This window comes from Lontra canadensis, unplaced genomic scaffold, assembly GCF_010015895.1.
Source record: "Lontra canadensis isolate GAN:19392208 unplaced genomic scaffold, GSC_riverotter_1.0 scaffold14, whole genome shotgun sequence".
Taxonomy (NCBI): domain Eukaryota; kingdom Metazoa; phylum Chordata; class Mammalia; order Carnivora; family Mustelidae; genus Lontra; species Lontra canadensis.
This window is the reverse complement of record NW_022631008.1, coordinates 18,974,790-18,994,888: the sequence shown is the minus strand read 5'-3', so window position 1 is coordinate 18,994,888 and position 20,099 is coordinate 18,974,790. Positions and strand designations below refer to the sequence as shown.

Here is a 20,099-nt window from a genome sequence, read left to right as displayed (position 1 = left end):
TAAGTATCAATTCTTTAAGACGTGGGACTTAGTGGAGTGCAAATGGCATTCATGTTAAAAATTGTTGCCTAAAATACATTCTTTAAACTGTATCTCCACATAAATGAAAAGTAATACCTATAAAGATTCAGGGAGGTGAAAATTAACAATGTCATAAATCATAGGTCACAGATTTTCATCTGTTCACACAATCATAGGTATCTTGAAAGATATTTATTTATTTGTCATGTAATTTTTCCCCTTTTCTTCTGTATCTTTTAGTAAAAGTGTTAATTTTGCCCGTATGGATGAAGAAAGAAAGTTGAATTCAAAATATAAAAGTAAAAGGCCACCTGTGAGGAAAACTAAAATAATCTCAATGCATTCACCTTGAGGATAAAAGAGACTAGGCAGATGTGCCTCTCCCGACATACCTCTTTAATTAGGCTCATAAAACGGGTCCCGAAGCGCCAGGGTTTGTGTCTATTACACTGTAAGGAACTGACTGTCATCTGGGGAAACTGCTGGACGCCCACAGACACCACGTGCACGGCATCATACATTAGAGCAGCATCAGTCTGAAAGCCAAGAACAAGGAAATATGGAGTCAGTACAAGAAGTGAAACCCACAGGAGGAGGTTTGGAAGGGGACTGAAAGAGTGAGAGAAATATATACTCATTTTACCTTCACCTAAGGGAGACAACAGTTCTTCGATGCTCTGGTTCTCTTAAATAAGATGCTGTGTTCAAATTACTACATCAGTTCCATTAGAACATTTGACCTACGCTCCCTTTCCTGAAGTGGTAACTCAGTTTCACATTGTCCTAGTATCTCTGTTAAAGTAGGAAATGTGTGAAGACATTCATCTTTTTATTTTTTTGTCATCCCCTCTGGCTCTGTTTGATTGTCTCAGTACACAGTCATAGACACACATCATATGCACACAAACAGGATGAATGCAACTGAGAACATTTTGAATGGTTACATAAATGACATATTGTATATGAAATACATAAACAATTTCCTTGCATAGGAAGAGCGAAAGAGATTTGAAAGGAGATTCACCTAAAAAGCTTAAATATAATCCCCAATCTTTTCTTCAACTTAATTTTTCAAAAGGTTCAATCTCAGAAATGATGCTACAGTTTTTGAATCTCAATACATGTATTAATCCCTTTTTAAGAAACTAAGCTTAATCCCCTGTACTGTTTTCTTTTCCCCAAATTTCCATATGAATAAAAATTCCTTTTGTCTTCTCAAGTAAAACGGATATGAATTCTACTGTGTTTGCACCTGCTCAAATGACTGACCACTTAGAAGTTGATGATAAAAAACAAAATGTTTGTAAGTCATAACAAACCAGAGGCTCAGTGACGTTCAAATGCTGTGTTAAATGGAGCCTCACATTGTGTCTGACGGATCGATGCCAGGCTCACTACCTACGGACGAAGGCCACACTGACTGTAATGCTAGCAATGAACTTTGGGCCATCTGCTTGGCATGCCTCGGAATAAAAGCATATATTTCCTCTTCTCATTCACACAATTAGTGAGCTGTGAAATGAATTCCAAAATGAATAGGAACCCTGTAGATTATAGCGTTTGCCACAATACAATACAAAATGAGTACACACAGTCGCTTTCATGCAAATGGATCCTGAGGAGCTTTACCACATAAAATGGAAGACAGCTAAAGAGTACAATGCAATGACAGAACATAATAATAATGCCATTTTATAGTTCATAAATCTTTGGGGAATATAGCTTGCATTCCTAACCTTCACTTTGTAAATACCAGCTGACTACTTCCGCATCCTCTGATGGCTGCGGCATGAAACTAGGATCATGGAGTTGATACAGGCATACGTCAGGAGCCTGAGGATTAGACTGATACTTGTCTTTGGCCTGAGGTAACATTCAGGAGACAGATCTCAGATACCACACAGGTGGTCGTAAAAATAGTTACCAAGATATGAAAGACAGATTTGATTCCAAATTTAAAAATGCATTTAAAAAAAAAAATCACTGTGAACAAAGGTATGGAGTCATGAACACTTTCACACCCTACTCAAGGGAAGAGAAAGGACAATTTTGCAATTTGCACCACAAAACAGCCTTAAAAAAAAAATCTACATTCTTTTTAACCCAGTAATTTCTCTCTTGAATTTGCCCTAAGCAAGTTAGAGATAAGAACAAATGCTACATACATGATTTATTTTTTTTAAAAGAGTGGAAACCTACCAAATGTTTGAATGAAGGAAATACAGTAAAATCACAATGGTATTTCATATAACCACTAAAAACGATGTTTTGAAAAATAATCAGTTAGATGAGAAATTGCATGTGATATGATCCTAAATGTAAAAATAGATTATGCAGAGCTGTATGTCTAGCATAAGCCATTATATATCTTTATGGGTACTTCAAACGTACTACGTAATTTATTTAACTCTCACAATAAGGGTTTAATAAATGGGCTACTATTGTTCTCATTTTACAAATGATGAAATCAAGTTTGAGAGACATTAAGTAGCTAAGCAACGTCACACAGTTAACAAGTGGAGAGGCCCCAGACTCAGCCTCTCTGCTCATAGCTAGTATTCTTAACCACCATATAACGTGTTATATGAATAATAACAGTAGGTTAAAAAGAAGAAAATACACTAAAATGAAACCAGTGATCACTCCTGAAAGTTGGTAATTAAAGGAATTTAAACTTTTTATTTATTTTCTACAGTTTCTTTAAGATAGAAGTTTGCTAAATACCATTTGATAATTTTCAAGAGGAAAATTTTGATCTATTTCCACAAAATAGCTAAAATAATATAAATATGATATTGCTGCTATATGCCATGATTTACTTACATAAGACTTACATGAAAATTCTAGAATAGTAATCTTATCTAAAATGATAATGTTAAGAAGGGATTTTGCCAAATTAAGAGTTTGAAAATTTGTTTTTGGTACATAGTTTCAGCAACAAGATCAGAGGACACACTAGTTGATAATAAAACTATTTGAGGGGCACCTGGGTGGCTCGTTGGTTAAACCCTCTGCCTTCTGCTTGGGTTATGATCCCAGGGTCCTGGCGAGCCCTTGCATCATGCTCTCTGCTCAGTAGGGAGCCTGCTTCCCCACCTCCCCTTCTCTCTGCCTGCCTCTCTTCCTACTGGTGATCTCTGTCAAATAAATAAATAAAATCTTTAAAAAAAACAACTATTTGAGATCTTATGATTTTAAATATAATCATAAAAGAAAGATGGTATTTATTAAATAGAAGATAAATACTAGAAAAAAATTGTAAGTAGATAAAAAGTTGCTGATCAAATTACTTCTTGAATTTCCAGTTTAAAATATGTTGATTTATGATAAAGAGATACACAGAACTACTGAAACTACTCTGTATGATATTTTCATCAGTTTAGAGTGTTATTTTTGTTCTACTTTTAGACTGGTTGTTTTATGTAATAATATGGAGTTATTTTCCATTTATACTCGCTATCCTGTCAGACTCAACTTTACTGTCTTCTTCGCAAAATCATGCATATGCAAATTCTTCCACCTTTGAAAAGTTGTGAGAAAACTAGTGTTTTTCTTATTTTCACAAGAATGCATATGCTTGAAAATCTGTCTTATACTAGTAATAGTATTACTTAACACTCATTTAGTATTTACTACAGATAAGACATTCTCTTTAAATCATTCCCTTTAAATTCTCACAACCAATCTGCAGTTGAAAATCAACTGAATTTGTACCAAGTAGAAAACTGAGGCAGAGAACAGTTCAGTAACTGGCACGTAGAGGTGGGGCTGGATTTGAAGCCAGACAACCTATTCAGAGGTCACAGCTCATTCTCCGGTTTTTGCTCGGAGTTCCACGTTTAATAAAGCAAAACAGTTTAAATAATTTTAAAGTTACAAAATATAAGAAATATCAATAAGTGCTTGAATGTATTAATCCAGATCATGTTTTGATAAGTGGTAAATAAATAACAAAAATGGGCTGCCAGGTAAGGAACTGTGTAAGTTATGGAGAATGGATAAATAAAGGATAAATGGATAAACAAAGGAAGACATCAATGTACGGGGTTAGGTCATTAATAGGTTCGTCAGGAAGTAACATTAACCAGGAATGACTTCATGAAAGTAGATTTCTTCTATGCAGTTGCTGCTCAGTGTTCTCAAAAAGGAAAGGTCCTAGAATGTCTTTCAAGATCAGGCTTACGCGGCATCTCTTACTCCCGACTCTAAATTGTAGAGATTTGAATGAGCTGCTCTTGCTAAGTCTTTCACCCTCTCATATTGACTTATAATCCCTTGCCAAGACTTTTCTCTCGATGGAAAATAGGAGGGAAAAAAAAGGGAGAGGTGGAAGAGAGGAGGAAAAAAGTCCAGGAGACACACAAGTTAATTACTTTATCATTTTTATAATATTATTATTACTATCAAGTTACATTGCATGCTTACACTATACTACACAACCGTGTCAATTTCTTTACCTGCGTTGGCTCATTTAATTCCACCAAGACCATATATTTTAGGTGATATTACTATTGTGATTTTAGAAAGAAGGAAACTGAAGCTTAGTAAGGTTAAAGTCATTTTCTCAAGGTTTTGTCACCTTGAGAAAGAAGACTCAGCAAACAAGACTCATGCAAAGCTTAGGTCTTTGAACTACTGTCCGAACTATCATAACATGACTGGCAGAAATAAGACTTAGGAACAAGACTCAGGCAAGACCTAATTCTTCAACCCACCATCTGAGCTATCATAACCAACAACATCTCTTCAGCTTATTCCTACCAAAACCATGAAAGGCAATGGAGGATAAATGATGGCAGCAAGTCTCATTTTTTGGAGGCTCTACTGAACACCAGATAATTATGTCCCCAGGTCCCAAAAAGAGTACGTCTCTGAATTGAGATACAGATAAAAGTTCCTTTGGCTCCCAAGTCAGACTTTTTTCATTGACAGCATAGCTACCTCTAAAGAAAGCTTCAGGGTTAAACATAACTGTAATTTAACCAGTTACATTAAAATGGAATATGTGTACAATTTGGTCATTAAACTCTATATGAGAGGTTTAGATAAAATTATAGTCACTCACACCCTAAATTACAAAGACAAAAGTTAAGCAGAGGAAAAAAAACTAAAAGAAAAAAAAAATCTGTCCTATTTTCTCTCTTTTAAGAATAATTACTCTCGGGGCACCTGAGTGGCTCAGTGGGTTAAAGCCTCTGCCTTCGGCTCAGGTCATGATCTCAGGGTCCTGGGATCGAGCCCCACATTGGGCTCTCTATTCAGCGGGGAGCCTGCATCCTCCTCTCTCTCTGCCTGCCTCTCTGCCTACTTGTGATCTCTGCCTGTCAAATACATTTAAAAAAATCTAAAAAGAAAAAGAATAATTACTCTCTTATATATAAATAGATCATTCTTATTGGAAAGCTAGACTATTTCTTTACCCTGGGAATAGAGTTCAAAAGGAAGTGCAGACCAGGTAGGTACAGACAGACCTAAGTGCTAACTTCCATGCTTCACTGCTAGGTCAAGTATCTATCGATAGTAATACGGGCACACTTGAGAGACTACTTCAGGCTAGATTGGAGTTGGAACTCTTTTTTTTCTTTCCCAAATAAGTTAGTTAACCTACAAAGAATGTCTGTCAGCCAAAAACTTCCTTTGCGAACCTTTACAATTATGTGATATAGTCCTATACATTTCAATAAAACTGTAGAGACCTAAACTGGTGGCTTGAAAAGATCATGAGAAGTGTCTTCACATACATTTTAAATATGCAATAACCATCTCCCTAACTTATTGCTGGGTTTATCTGATACCTAGTCTAATTACTTTTAGGCATGGAGTGTGTACAGGCAGCACAGGTGGAAGAGTGACAAATGCTAATTTCTATGGTTGAATTATTGCCACAGAAAATAGTTTAGTCACCCAGTATGATTTCATCTATCTCAAGTAACCTCCAGTCTGATGAGACTTTTAAGTATTGAACAGTTCACATTTCTTTTATGCTCTGGAAAAGTCCGCTATGCATTTTTAAATAATTGAAGATTCAGGGGAATTAGATACTCTCAACAGTTTCAAATGACAAAAATTACCATTGTTTAATACTTTTGATTTGGTAAGTATAATTGAAACCTTTCACAACATATGAAAGCAGGAATAATCATAGATGCTGTGAATGGTCAAAACAGTTCTATATATTTAGATTTCATTTACAGAAGCGTTTAATACAAAGCATTGTTACCAAGCATGTCCATCTTGACTGCATATGTTATTTCTGGTTTTGATCACTATAATCATCATCATTAAACATCTCCTCTGTAAAGTTCTGAGAGAGATAGGTGCTACAACAAATTTAAACATAGGTTTTATTTATGTGATGTATGAAGCAAAGAGCTAGAAATGAACAATCCTGAACTCCATATAGACATACAAGAGAATATTGGTACATAAAATCCCTCAGAAATACTAAAGACTTCTCTTAGCAAATAAAAAAAAAAAAAAGAAAAGAAAAAGAAAAAAGCTATCAAAAGTATTTATTTTTCTTTCCAATGAGAAGAGCATTCTTATGTTCCCCAAGTAGTGTGGGTTTTGGGTATTCCCCAAGTAGTGTGGGTTTTGGGTACCCCAACTGAATTTTCATAGGGGGAACATGGAACATAACCTTTCACGATTTATTTTCTCTGTTATGCTGAGTGGAGTTACATTTGTGGCAGTGTCATTCTGCTTAAGCACTTTTTGCATATTTGGGCTCTTGGCCTGGTTTCCAAACACACCCAATGTTGTATGCAATAATTTACATTTAAATGTAATCACTCTTTTTTTTTTTAAAAGATTTTATTTATTTATTCATGAGAGTCAGAGAGAAAGGTAAAGGGAGAAGCAGGCTCCCCACTGAACAGGAGCCCGATGAGGGACTTGATCCCAGCACCCCAGGATCATGACTTGAGCCGAAGGCAGATGCTTAACCATCTGAGCCAACCAGGCACCCGAAATATAACCACTCTTAAGAGTGATGTGATATATGTTTTTATCTTGATTTAGTGATGTTTTCGTAGGTTCAAACACATGTCAAAACGTATAAAATTATACAATTCAAATATGGGAAATTTATAGTATGCCGATTTTACTCCAGCAGAGCTATTTAAAATTGAAGAATGATCATGCATTTTTCTGAAAAGATGGTTCTTAGATTTCATTTTATTCTAGAAGTATCTAGAATCCTCCCAAACTAAGCACCACTGATCTGTATCTTCTTTCTTCACTGCACATTCTAGTTTCAATAAAACTGTTTATGCTTTCTCACTTTTCTTTCCTTCTAGACCACAAGCATCTTTTGGGTAATTACCATGACTATCTTTGTAATACCCTGCACAGTACTCCAAACATCGCCATGCCCATACTAAGTACATAAAAGCATTTTTCAACAAATTGACAAAGTCAAACCAAAAGTTCGTTTGAACTGTAAAAGAAATAGGTATTAGGAAGCTCTGAATAACAATCACACTTTGCCACCTAGCTCGAATGTATTACCTCCCAGAGGTACAGTGAACCAAATCTGCCAGTAGCTCAGACCTGGGAGGAATGTGAGTGCAGCCTCTGTCCCGTTTCTAAATGAATTTATAGTAACAGTTCCGTGAACACATTTATCTTTCCATTAAATAAGTGCAGGCATGTCCCCTTTGAGATCTGAATGTTAGCTGGCAGGTGGCAGATCCATTCTGGAACCCCTATGTCTCAGATTTTGCTCATTTCCTGAATTTCCATCTGAAGTATAGTGCACAGCACACAGAGCAGCATGGTCTAACAAACGGAATTTGAGTTTATGAATTCTGGCCCTTTCATTGACTCGATCCTTTATCTAAAACAAATAAAAAAAAATTAAATCCCCCTTGCCTTGTTTCCACATTTTATAATTGGACATAAAAATGAGGATCTGCCCTATTTCGTCCTTGTTGGGAAATCACTTTTAAAAACCAGATAGTTCCAAGAGAAAAACCATTACGAAGATGATTCTTCAATGAGAAGATATTAAGGATGTTAAGGGCAGGGGAGAAAGGGTGGATTCTGACCTCTGGAGCTCCCTGGTGCAGTCAGCACAAGCCGAAATGGGACAGAGAATCAGACCCCCTCTGAGCAAGGGTGAGAATCACACATGGAAGGCAGGCTGGTGGTCAGTCATTCAGCTGGCACACTGCACCCAGCACTCTGCCCGGCTCAGAGCAGGTGCGCAGTGGCTGCTAACTGAACGGAGGGGACTGAAGAAGAAATGCCCTCAGACCCAGTCGGGAGCCAATTGTCAGAAACAATTCACCCAGTTACACTGCAGCTGCCATCATGCGTTCTCTGTTGCCGGCTCTTTGTACTGAAACGGAGTTCTTTACCAGCAGCTGCGTGGACCGCACAGACTGCATGAGATAATACATTAAAGCAGTGTGCACGGTCTCTGGCACATGGTGCATAGGCAGGTGTTAGACGATGATGATGATGATCAACAGAAGAGCCGTAATCTCTTCGAGATGGCCACGAGCCAAAACAAGGAACTGGTTTAGAAAGTATAATGTTTCAACCCTTCTGCACCCACTGTTACCCTAAATGAGGGAACAGAACTCATGCTGTTCAGGAAAGCAGACCAAGTTCTGAAAGGGAATGGAGCAAGAAGGAAATCATACAACAACAACAACAACGTGATCCCTGTAAAATGTGGTGTGCACACAATGCCACAATTCAAACCTTAAAAAAAGACACACAAAGAAACCTACATACACACATGTTGCCTGACAAATTTAGAATTTAAGAATAAATATAAGTGGTAAAGTATTATGGTGTCTTCCATTTGTTACTAAATAAAGGAAGGGCTGCTGTTGGGCAGATACTTACACAGCAGACGAATCTGCCTCGTATTTTTTCTTCTCTCCAGGTTTTTCATCTGTAAGAAGAGGGGCTGGAGCCAGCTGGATTTTAAGGTGTTTTGTGGCTTACATTCCTCTTCCTAGGAATCTTACATTTCACTCCAATTGTATTCTGGCATTTGTAATACAACCATAATCTTAATTTATCTATCTTTTTCCCACAATTATTTATGTGCTTGTTTAATAAACTTTGGTATCAATACTTCATAAGAATTAATAAATAAGGGAAATCAAAAGTCACTTCTCTTTATCCATTGTCTGTGCTCCATACTCTACCCAATTTCTGTGTGGTCCATTAAAGTCCTCTAATACTTGTATTATATTTTCTTTGTTGATTTAACTTCACAGGGAAATCAAAAGTCACTTCTCTTTATCCATTGTCTGTGCTCCATACTCTACCCAATTTCTGTGTGGTCCATTAAAGTCCTCTAATACTTGTATTATATTTTCTTTGTTGATTTAACTTCACAGTTAAAGTATCTACCCACACTAAAGCCCACCCTGGCTTCCCAATACTCTGCAGAGGACCACTAAAACCCTTGGGTTTCAGCTTCACAGCCAAATTGATGAGTTACAAAATTCAAGTTTCAGCAATGTTCTGAAGCTGAAGTATGAAGACCACACCGGATGACAGTGTTGCTGGGATTCTGCAAAGAAATGGGTCTGGGCCAGGAGTAATGCCCTGAGGGATTAACAGATTCATTTGCTTGATGTCCCTGCGAATCTGCAAATTCGAATAAATGTGTATGTCTCTTTAAACCAGTGCTCTCTGGCTTAAGCTAAAAGCTACCAGAAAGTAATGACAGTTAATTAACCTATTTTGAATAGCAACTGGGAAAATACAATCTAAAATGGAATCTATGCTAATTATGACAGTAAGAGTTTTCATTGGCCCTTGATGTTTATTATTCAATCTTTGGCCATTAATTTTGCAAGAACTCTTGCTCGATGACATTTTCCTTGACAACATGGAACAAAATAATTTTACAAACAATATTTTTCTGTGAGCTTTTAGAGCATTATAACGTTTGAAATTCAGTCCATGGAGTTTTAACATTACAATTGTGAAAGCTTTAGGAGATGACTATTTTGCATTATTTCCAATAATTATATGTATTTACCATGAACATTTCTATATAATTTTCTTTCTGTCCTACATATATCCTTAAAATGCACCATTTCCCAAGCAGGAAATTCTTTTTTCTTTTTTTTTTTTTACTGCTACACTTTCTAAATTCCTTTAAACTTTTATATACAATTCCAGAATGTTTAGATGTTTCTCAAATGCCATGTAGAAAACCTCTTTACTTCTTAAATATAAATGATTAGGGAAAGCTGTGAAGCAGGTTAGAAAATGCCAACAAGTTTTCAATTAAAAGTTTCATTTAACTAATGTAATTATTCTTACCTAATTAAATTTTTTCAACTAAGATCAGTCCTTTGAGATATCTCATTCTCTTTTAAAATGTTCCATGAAGCTCTTACTAACGTCCATGAAGAATGCTGTATTGATGGGATTGTTAATGAACTCTCTAGCAACAAGGCACTAGGCTTAATAATTTAGGCCCTGTTAAATCTCGTCTGCTTTTTACTACATTTGGAACTACTATTGATCTAGAGAAGAGTCAATATCAAGGGGAAGTATTCTTTGTCCTTCCAGCTGGTCTCCAATATATCCAATTATTTTGATATTCAGAGCTCAGATTAGTTTCTTGCACTTAAAATTTATATTCATCAATATTGTTTATATTTTCTCCTTTCAATATGATGAAGTAAAATTGATTTCTATGTTAATAGATTAATTATTTCTAATTTGAGATCTAGAAATATGCAAACCAAAAATACACCAGAAATTTGGGTTCATGAGTCTAAATGTTCACGTAAATACTAAATCCAAATGCCTATAAAAATTGAGAACCTAAAACTTTATATATCATTTACTCAAACCAAAAATCAAATTATAGTAATGATCCATTTTAAGCATGACTTGAAGGATAGGGAAGAAATTAATAAAGACATTTCTGGAAAAATAAAACAATAGATATGCACATCAATCATATTCATATATACCCTTTATAACTTTACATGTTCTTATTGTATTTTTTGTATTGTGCTTATTACTCTATAAAAAATTGTAATAGTAACTTCTCACAGAAATGCGAAAAAATAAAATTTTCATAGAAAGCTAATGGGACTTAGTACTTTAATTCTATAACTTATTAGCCATTATGGGAAGTCATGTTATCTTTCTTAGTGTCACTTCTTCATCTTTAAAATAAATAGAATAATAACCTACCTCATTGAGTTGTGAGGATTGAATTGGATAAATTTACAAAAGTGTAAAAAACTGTAAAGCTCTTTATGTCATAATTTATAGAGAAGAGTGAGACTGTCAAGTATGTTAGCAATTCATATCAGTTTAGATGAGGCAAAAATCTTTGAGGAAAATATTAAGGATTGATTTGCATACTCATATTTTACAGTATGCCCTAGGTCCCTAATTTGAAGACTTCCCATCTCTTCATTGTTTTAGTTAACATGATTATTTTCTACATTGGAAAATACATTGATTTAACTAATTATTGTTTTAGTAACACGAAGAAATGCCTTTGTTTACTCATTCTCAGGTCTCTTGAATCTCTTCTCCCATATGAATATATACTCTTCAAACTCTCTTTTCATTTGTCTCTAAGTGCTTTACAGTTTGATTCACTCATTTATTAATGTTATTATTGTGTTACTGATAGCAAACACAATTATAAGCTTGAGCAATAAAACTGAGAAATCAAAGATGATTTAGACCCTTGGGGTATTCATCATGGGTGAGTAGAACAAACAAGTAAACCAAAATTCTTAATAATGGCATATGCAGGTCAATATGGGGGTATTTAGTTTAGTCTGCAGTAGTACCAACTATGTTCAAAATTAGCCATCATTTGAAAGAGTTTTCTATTAATATCCATAGCTTCAAAAAACAAAGGAGTGGGGAAAAGCTAAGAAAACAAAAGTTGGAAGGAATGGTGAGATCAGGGGAAAAGGTCAATCAGAATTTTCATAATTTTTTTTAAAGATTATACTTTGTTCACATTCTGAGGTTCCTAACATCTCCTTTCAGACATTAGAATATGTTTGTCCTTTTACCGGATAAATATTAAAGGTTTTCCCTAATGTTGAGTATATATCATTTCATCTTAGAACTGATCTAAGTGGAAGACTAAAAGAATAACATGGAGCTGAAGACCAAAAATAGGATTCCAATTAAGTCATGCAACATCTTCGAGGGAATCTATTGTTTCTCTTCCTTGGCATCTCTTCTATTGAAGCAGAACCTCTTTCCCTGAGTCCATTCCATGACCCAATATCTTAGCTCCAAGTGTTCCAGACCTGGTAATAAGCACTGTTTCAGGCATAGCCAAGTGACAAGGCTTCTTGAGGGAGCCATTTGGGAAAAAGGTACATTCTTTCTCCTGGAGTTTTGTACTCGTGGTTATAAACCTTGATGCCACCTCTGCACTGTTGCCTGAGAGTGAAGCCAATATAAACAAAAGAGGGCGTGAGAGATGGAGAGGAACCTGTTTATGACTCTCTTTGTGCACCTGAATCCAAAGGTACCTGAAGACGGTTATCCTGTACGTTACAAGCTAGAAGACCAATGTGCTTCCTTTTTGCTATCAACTAAAGGAATTTTAGGCAACTGGAATTAGAAGAATCATGAATAATACAACCTTAGGCTTTGGTTTACCTCTGGGCAAAATAAGATTATGTTTTTTTATCTCCCCACAGAGTTGTGATACACATTTTAAAAAATCTGTAAATATGCGTAAAAACATGCGATATACAATTATACATATGAAAACACTAAAAAGATCTGTTATATTAAATAAATTCACCAAATATATCATTATTATCTCTAAATATTAAGACACTTAATTCTTTGTAGAAAGACATTTAATACGGTAGGAAATTTTTAGATAACTGCTAAGATATCTGTATAGTATCGTCAACTGGTTCCACTTAGAAAAGCACAAAATGGGGCAACTGTGACATGACACAGAAGTATACACAACGCCTGCCAAAATGCATGGATCAAAATTTTGTCTGAATCAACACTACCTTTCCCACTGTGAATTACACAGGTTGAGGGACAATCAGAATGTGAACTGAAGCAAAAAACTGTAATGGTACACTGCTGTGAACATTATCAAGGAAGAAATCATAGAGGACTCTAAAACCAAATGCAAACTAATACTCTACAATGCCCTTTTAGTCAGCAGGTTAATAGACTGACATCAAAATTGGAAATGACCGATTAAGCAGTATCAGTTAACTCTTGACATTTATACTTTTGAGTTTTATACTTGATCAAACAAATTATAAATCACGAACCAGGACATAAAAAAATTTCATTACAACATTTTTTTTTTTTTAACTGAATCCCCCTGCCATTCAGGAAATTAATTCAAAGGAGATAAAGAACAGGAAGTGAGGGTGATGTAACTTTACTCAGGAGAGAAAATAGTTGGATAATCTTCACCTACTGGATTTGACAACTGAACAGCTGCAGCCAAAGGAAGAATGGAGGGTGATATGTGGCAGGAGCTCAGGGAAAAACCAGAAGGAATAACAATTCCACAGAGAAATTAGCAGCAAGAGGATGTTAAAAAATGCTTTAAAAGACATTAAAAAAAATCACCAGAAGAAACAAAAAAAACAGTTTAAGGAATGATGAGACAGTATTCTTTCCTTGTTTGTTAAAACACAGACATTTGATAAAATTTGTAAAAAAAAAAAAAAAAGAAAGAAAGAAAGGAAAGAAATTCAAATTAAAACACATTCAGAATGTGTTCAACTTGATCCTTGAGCTTTTCTCTTATGAGCTAGATTTGGGGGTCTCATGGAAAGGAGTCTTATAAAGTATGCATTGACTCAAATCCTACTAATGACTCCTGAGTATGTCCAAGGAACCTCAGTACAAGGCTATAAACTTGAGTAGACACCAGTGTTTCCAGAGTTTGGGGCATCAGGTGATAGTTCTTCCGCTACTTTGCATTCCAGATCCTAACTTTCTCCATTTCTCTCTTACACAGTTGTATATCATTTACCGTCTTCTCTTTCCTTTCTCTCCATTTCAATATGGGTCATAAGGAAGATTTACAGTTGGTTGCATTTTGAAGGAAAAATAACTGCAAATATAAGAATCATTTTATGTTAAGTGCTGAACAAAAATTCAACACATTTTATACGTAGGCATTTGCACCTACTTCTGCTCCCAAGGAAACCAGTACAAAGGTTTTGCACATACCCACCATGTAAAGAATAGTGAAGTTTACTTTAATTTCAGTATTCTTTGAAATTAGCTGAATCACAAGGACTATCCTTGATCAAAAGTTAAGAGTGAAGTTTCAAAAGAGATATCAAAAACCAGAGTAATAAGCACATCAGCTATAACTTTACTGGTCAGATCTGTTTTTAACTTTATGGATAATTTTGTCTCCTTTTTTCTTAAATCAGAAAGAAAATGAATATTTCACAAAGAAGTTATTTGGTGAAAGGATTGGTTTCTATAACAACTACCAAATGGCATGGTGGTAGAAACTTTACAGATACTACTTAATTTAATTTTCTTTAATAATCTAGTAATATAAGTAATAGATCCCAAGGAGCTGAGGTTTAAATCAACCCAGTAAAGGACAAACCTGAGGTCTGAACCTAAGCTTATCAAATTTCAAAGATTCTATTTTTTCTACTAACCATGATAATTTATGCTAACATGAATTGCTGCTACATACAACATGCTTAAAAACACAAATTAGGCATCTATTTTAGAGATTACCTCCACCTATGTTACGATAATGCAGAGTGCTCTATAGAATAAATATCACTGAGGGATACCTGAGAGGCTCAGTCAGTTAAGTGTTTGCTTTTGGCTCAGGTCATGATCCCAAGGTTCTGTGATCAAGTCCTGAGTTGGGCTCCCTACTCAGTGGATTTTCCCTACTCAGTCTGATTCTTGCTCTCCAGTGCCTTTCCCCCTGCTTGTGCTCTCTCTCTCAAATAAATAAATTTTTTTTAATATTGAAAAAACAACCTTCATTTTTTTTAAAGATTTTATTTATTTATTTGACAGAGAGAGATCACAAGCAGGCAGAGAGGCAGGCAGAGAGAGAGGAGGAAGCAGGCTCCCCGCTGAGCAGAGAGCCCGATGTGGGGCTCGATCCGAGGACCCTGAGATCATGACCTGAGCCGAAGGCAGCGGCTTAACCCACTGAGCCACCCAGGCGCCTCAAACAACCTTCATTTTTTAATGACATTCATTAACTTTCCTGATCCAGAGGTGAGAGAGAATCAGTAAAATTTCTATGTAAGAAAAATCCTAATTTCCTCACCAGATAGAGGTCAGTAATGGCATGCTAACATCCACAGTTGGGTACTAGAAATAATTGGTACAACTATTCTGGAGAACATTCTGGAAATATGTGGCAAACACAAACTGGGACACTCTAATTTTACTTGGAGAATTTACTTCATGGAAATAAAAAGACAAGTGCACATAGATTTATATACAAATATGTGCATTATAATGCAGTTTATATTTTTACAACAATACAGCAACCTAAAGGTTCCTCGAAGTTAAGTAAATTACATTATATTTATATAACTGAATATATTGTAACACTATTAAAATTATTGTCCAGAGGTATATTTATTGACATGTAAAGATGGATATTAAAATTTACATATTCACATTACAAAATAATATATTCCTATTATAATAGTACAGCATTACATCCAGTAAAATATTTTAGAGTGCACCATCTGTGCTCCAAACTTCCTAAGAGGTAATTATTCTCAACAACATATATCTAAAAAGATACATACACACAGATATTGTGTTTATTTTTATATAGATCTAAAAGGACACATATAGATACTGTGTTTATTTTTGTTCTTTTAATAAAAAATGTGATCTACTACAATTTGCTTTAAAGAAAAACAGCAAACCTTAGGAATATGCCCTTTCAAGTTAATATTAATAGACCCACCTTACTTTTAACAACTGAATAAATTTCAATTATGAACCTTCTTAAGATACACGTTGTTTCAGTATAAAACAGAATGTAGCTTATGTCCCTAGTTTTAATTTTACTGTATCTATAGCTGTCTAACTTCATAAATACTTACAGAGAGAAATAATGAGATCATAGAAAAGTTTACCTTTCTTCTTTATATTTTTATATTGTATGAAAATACTCTGTTAGGTAGAAAAGAAGTTATTATTCTTTGGCATGACATAAAAATAAATGAAGCACAGCTTTTACTCATGCTTGATATCTAAATATTATGTGTTGTGCTTATAAACAACAGAATTAATGGACCAAAGGCAAATTTGAATTTCTAATTAAAAGTAGCAGTTATTTGTTTGGAATTCTAGGTAATACTCATGTTCACCTGAGTCACTTCTAATTTCTCTGAGGTTAAACTATAAATTATCCAACTTCTCATACATAAACCCAATCAGAAGTAAGAATCAGGCCCGAAGATTACCAGGTGAGTTTAAAAACATGCCTGGATGACACATTAGTCTTGAAGACTGCCCCTTTGGGATGTCTACAACCAGCCAGGACATCTCCTGCATCAGGGGACATAAAGAATTATTTTCTAAACACAGGCATCAAAAGGAGTAAGTGATTAATCAAGCAGTATCTTAAAGCTTTTCTGCAAGCATTGTTCTGTTAATTAACACGGTGTCTGCTTCCTGCAAATGAAGCCCTGAGCTATTACATAAAATTACAGCAGTGCTCACTAAGAATGGGGCTCATTTGGAAAGGCACTAATATGCTTGCTTTCTGTCTTGAGCACTGTAGTTAGCAGGCAGCTCAGTTCTAGAGGATGACACTCCCAGAAGTCATTTAGTTATAAAGACATGCTGTGTTTACCTAAAACACAGTTTGACAATTACATGTCATGACTAGATGTTTTCAAACATAGTGGTTTGAGGTATCTTATTTATACCCAACTATATTAAAAAAAGGAATTTGCAGCAAACATAGCAGATCTTATTCTCTCAACTGAATGAATGCTATAGAATTCCAAAATGTGTTCATTTATGTCAAAAATAACTCTGAGGGGGGTTTAAACCATTTCAGGAACTGTTAAGGATATCATTTTGATACCCTCAATGATATCAAATTGCCAGCCACGAGAGTTAGAAAAAAATACTCATGAGCGATTATTAGAAATATGAAATTAATGACATGGCTATTTCACTTTTTAAAAACATCTGTTAAATATTAAGATTGATTTTTTCAGTCTTTAAAAGCAAGTCTCCAAATTATGAACAGCTATATAAGAATAAGTGAAATAAATACAGAGTATATCAGGCAAATATTGATCTAATGACGACTGTGTTTATCACTTTCTTAAACAAACAATCTCTTCAAGCTGAAAGTATTTTAAATGGATATTTGGCTCATTATTCTAATCAATGCACCTTGCAAAACAAAGGTAACTTCAAATGTTGTTTTAATCAAGAAATGTTTAATTTAAATTTTGATAGGATTAAATTTCTATATATTTTAAGATTTAGACTATTTATGATGCAAAAAGAAAGAATTTCATAAAAATGACTCATAGCATTTTCTTGAGAAACTAACTTTCAGTAGATGCATAGGAAAATCCAAATTTGCCATGTTCTTAATTTTCAAAAAAAGGACCATTTAATTATATCCACCCAAAACAACTTCATTTAAAGGTAGTGTCTGCCATTTCTCTAGATTTTCAAGAATAGGATACAAGTTGAGTTTCTGCTTCGTGGAGAGAGAGAAACTAATTTCACAAGAAAACACTTCCTGAAGGACAAAATATCTTTTTTTTGTTTTCTTGTGCCCTAAGTAGCAATATCAAACCTCTGCCTCTGTGTTAGGCTGATGAACTTCAAGACTAACCCAAGTAGCTCTTGCAAAAGAGGGAGTAAATGTACCCTCTAAAACTGAAATGCAACTGGATCATTTCACTGTTCTTCCTAGAAAAAAAATACCAATGATGAAAAAGCCAATTTGATGTGCCCACCTGCTGTCAGCATCTGTATTTAGATAAGACTACATTAACATATATATAACATCATTTAGATTCAGAAAGAAATCTGAGATAGACACAAATAAATGGCACACATACAATCCATAATGAGCTGCCCCATGCTAGGCACCGTGCTAATGCTAGAGACAAAAACAGAAGCAAGATGGGGGCGCCTGGGTGGCTCAGTTGTTAAGCTGCTGCCTGGGGCTCAGGTCATGATCAGGGCAGGTCAGGGTCCTGGGATCAAGCCCCAATCCAGCTCCCTGCTCAGTGGGAAGCCTGCTTCTCCCTCTCCCACTCCCCCTGCTTATGTTCCCTCTCTCGTTGAGTCTCTCTCTTTAAAAAAGATCTTAAAATTGAAATGGGGGGACAGGGTGCTATAGCAGCCACATACAAGAAACCCTAATCTACATTGGGTGACTCAGAGAAGGAGTGATGTTGACACTAAGGAGGTGTAAGAGTCAGATGAAGGGGGTAAAAGATGTATGGTGGCTCAATTGAGAGAAACAAGAACATTTTGGGGAACCTGGGGAAAATTCCCTATGGTTGAAGCCCCAAGGGGGGGGGGGGGGTTTAGTGCTGAGGAAGAGATGGAGTTACTGGCAAAAATCAGAAAATAGAGGATTTTGTCAGCCACGCTCACAAATCTAGATTTTATCTGTAGGCTACGGGAAGCCATTAAAGTGCTTTGAGGAGAGACACATGATCAGATCTACTTTCAGACAGGACTACTCTTGTGTCCTTTGGTGTAAAACTTTGGTGCAAAACTAGAGACAAGGGGATCTTCAGACTTGTTAAAATAATCCCAGTGAGGGAGGACAGTTGTTCAGATGAGCATATTAAGAACAGGGAGAAGGAAAAAAATGGGTGAATTCAGGAAATATTTATGAGTAGACTTGTTCATTGATTTTTGGGGAGATGAAGGGAGTGGTGACAAACAGAAAGGAGGCTTTAGTAATTCAGGTTTATTATCGTTTGGGATAATGAGAAGATGGTCATGATATTCATGGAGATAAAATAATGTACATCAATGTTATCAATAATATGTCTCCAACTGCTCTTTATTCTCTTACTTTTCTTCAGAGCACTTATCACATTCAAGGGATTATTATCTTTCCCCTCCTTTAGAGCATAATCTCCAGGTGTATAGAGACTTTTCCAATTGCTGTATCCCCATCAGTAGACAAGAGGTTCCAGGAAAGAAGATGATGATAGGTTTGAGTTGTCTCTGAAACTTGCAAGTAAAAGTGTCCGGTAGATGGGGTTGAATGTATAACTTCATGTCTTAGGAGACAGGAGTGGGCCAGGGATATTAAGTTGGAAATTATCAGGTCAGGGAGAAGGACTAAAGCAGAGGAGCAAATGGCACCCAGGAGTACAGGTAGAATGAGAAGACAGCCAACACATAAGGACTGACAGGAAGAGGACCACAAAGCAGGGGACCATGAATACAGAGAACCAGGAAATGATGGTGTCAAAGAAACCGAGGCACAGGAATTAATTTTTTTTTTAAATTTTCTGAATTTGTGTTGACCTTACTTAAAGGCAAATGTTTAACTGCCTCACTGTCAAGTCAGACAAAAAATCTGTGACTTTTTGCTCTTCAACTTAGTTAACTGTGCAAATGATGGTTCTACGTAAATACTAGCAGCAGTGAGGACTGGTTATATAATTTGCAGGGCCTAGTGGAAAAGAAAAACGCATGGCTATCCAATTATTAAGAATTTCAGGATGGCAACAGCATAGCATTAAAACGAACATGGGTCCTTTCTAAGCCTGGGATCCTATGTTACTGCATAAATCCAAGTGGGACTGGGATCCAAGTCACTGGGATCTAAGTTACTGCCTATGAAGGCAGCCCTCCATACAACTTTCATCTTTCAGTTTCATTTCATGTTTAAATCAATTAAGGGGGATAAATCAATCAAGTTTGAATGAGTTAAACCAATCAACATGTTATTTTCTATAAAATACTTATACTATTTCATCTGGCCAAATTTCCTAAACCTTGTGTGAAAAAAAGGGGAAAGAATTCCCCCTGGTTACTTTAAAGTTGATGGCAGCCCAGGAGAATTGATTTGAGGAGAAAACACCTATGATTTTGACTGGCTGAAT

At 35.6% G+C, this 20,099-nt stretch overlaps 1 protein-coding gene across 6 annotated transcripts in view; it reads right to left on the bottom strand.

The window, feature by feature from the left end:
• The window catches only part of GRIK2 (glutamate ionotropic receptor kainate type subunit 2), a 638,416-nt gene that overhangs the window by 254,273 nt on the left and 364,044 nt on the right, over positions 1-20,099 (bottom strand). For all 6 annotated transcript variants that reach the window (XM_032858212.1, XM_032858210.1, XM_032858211.1 and 3 more), the window contains one exon: positions 414-557. In XM_032858212.1, the coding sequence (XP_032714103.1) occupies positions 414-557 (144 nt within the window). The remainder of the gene's footprint in view (positions 1-413; positions 558-20,099) is intronic.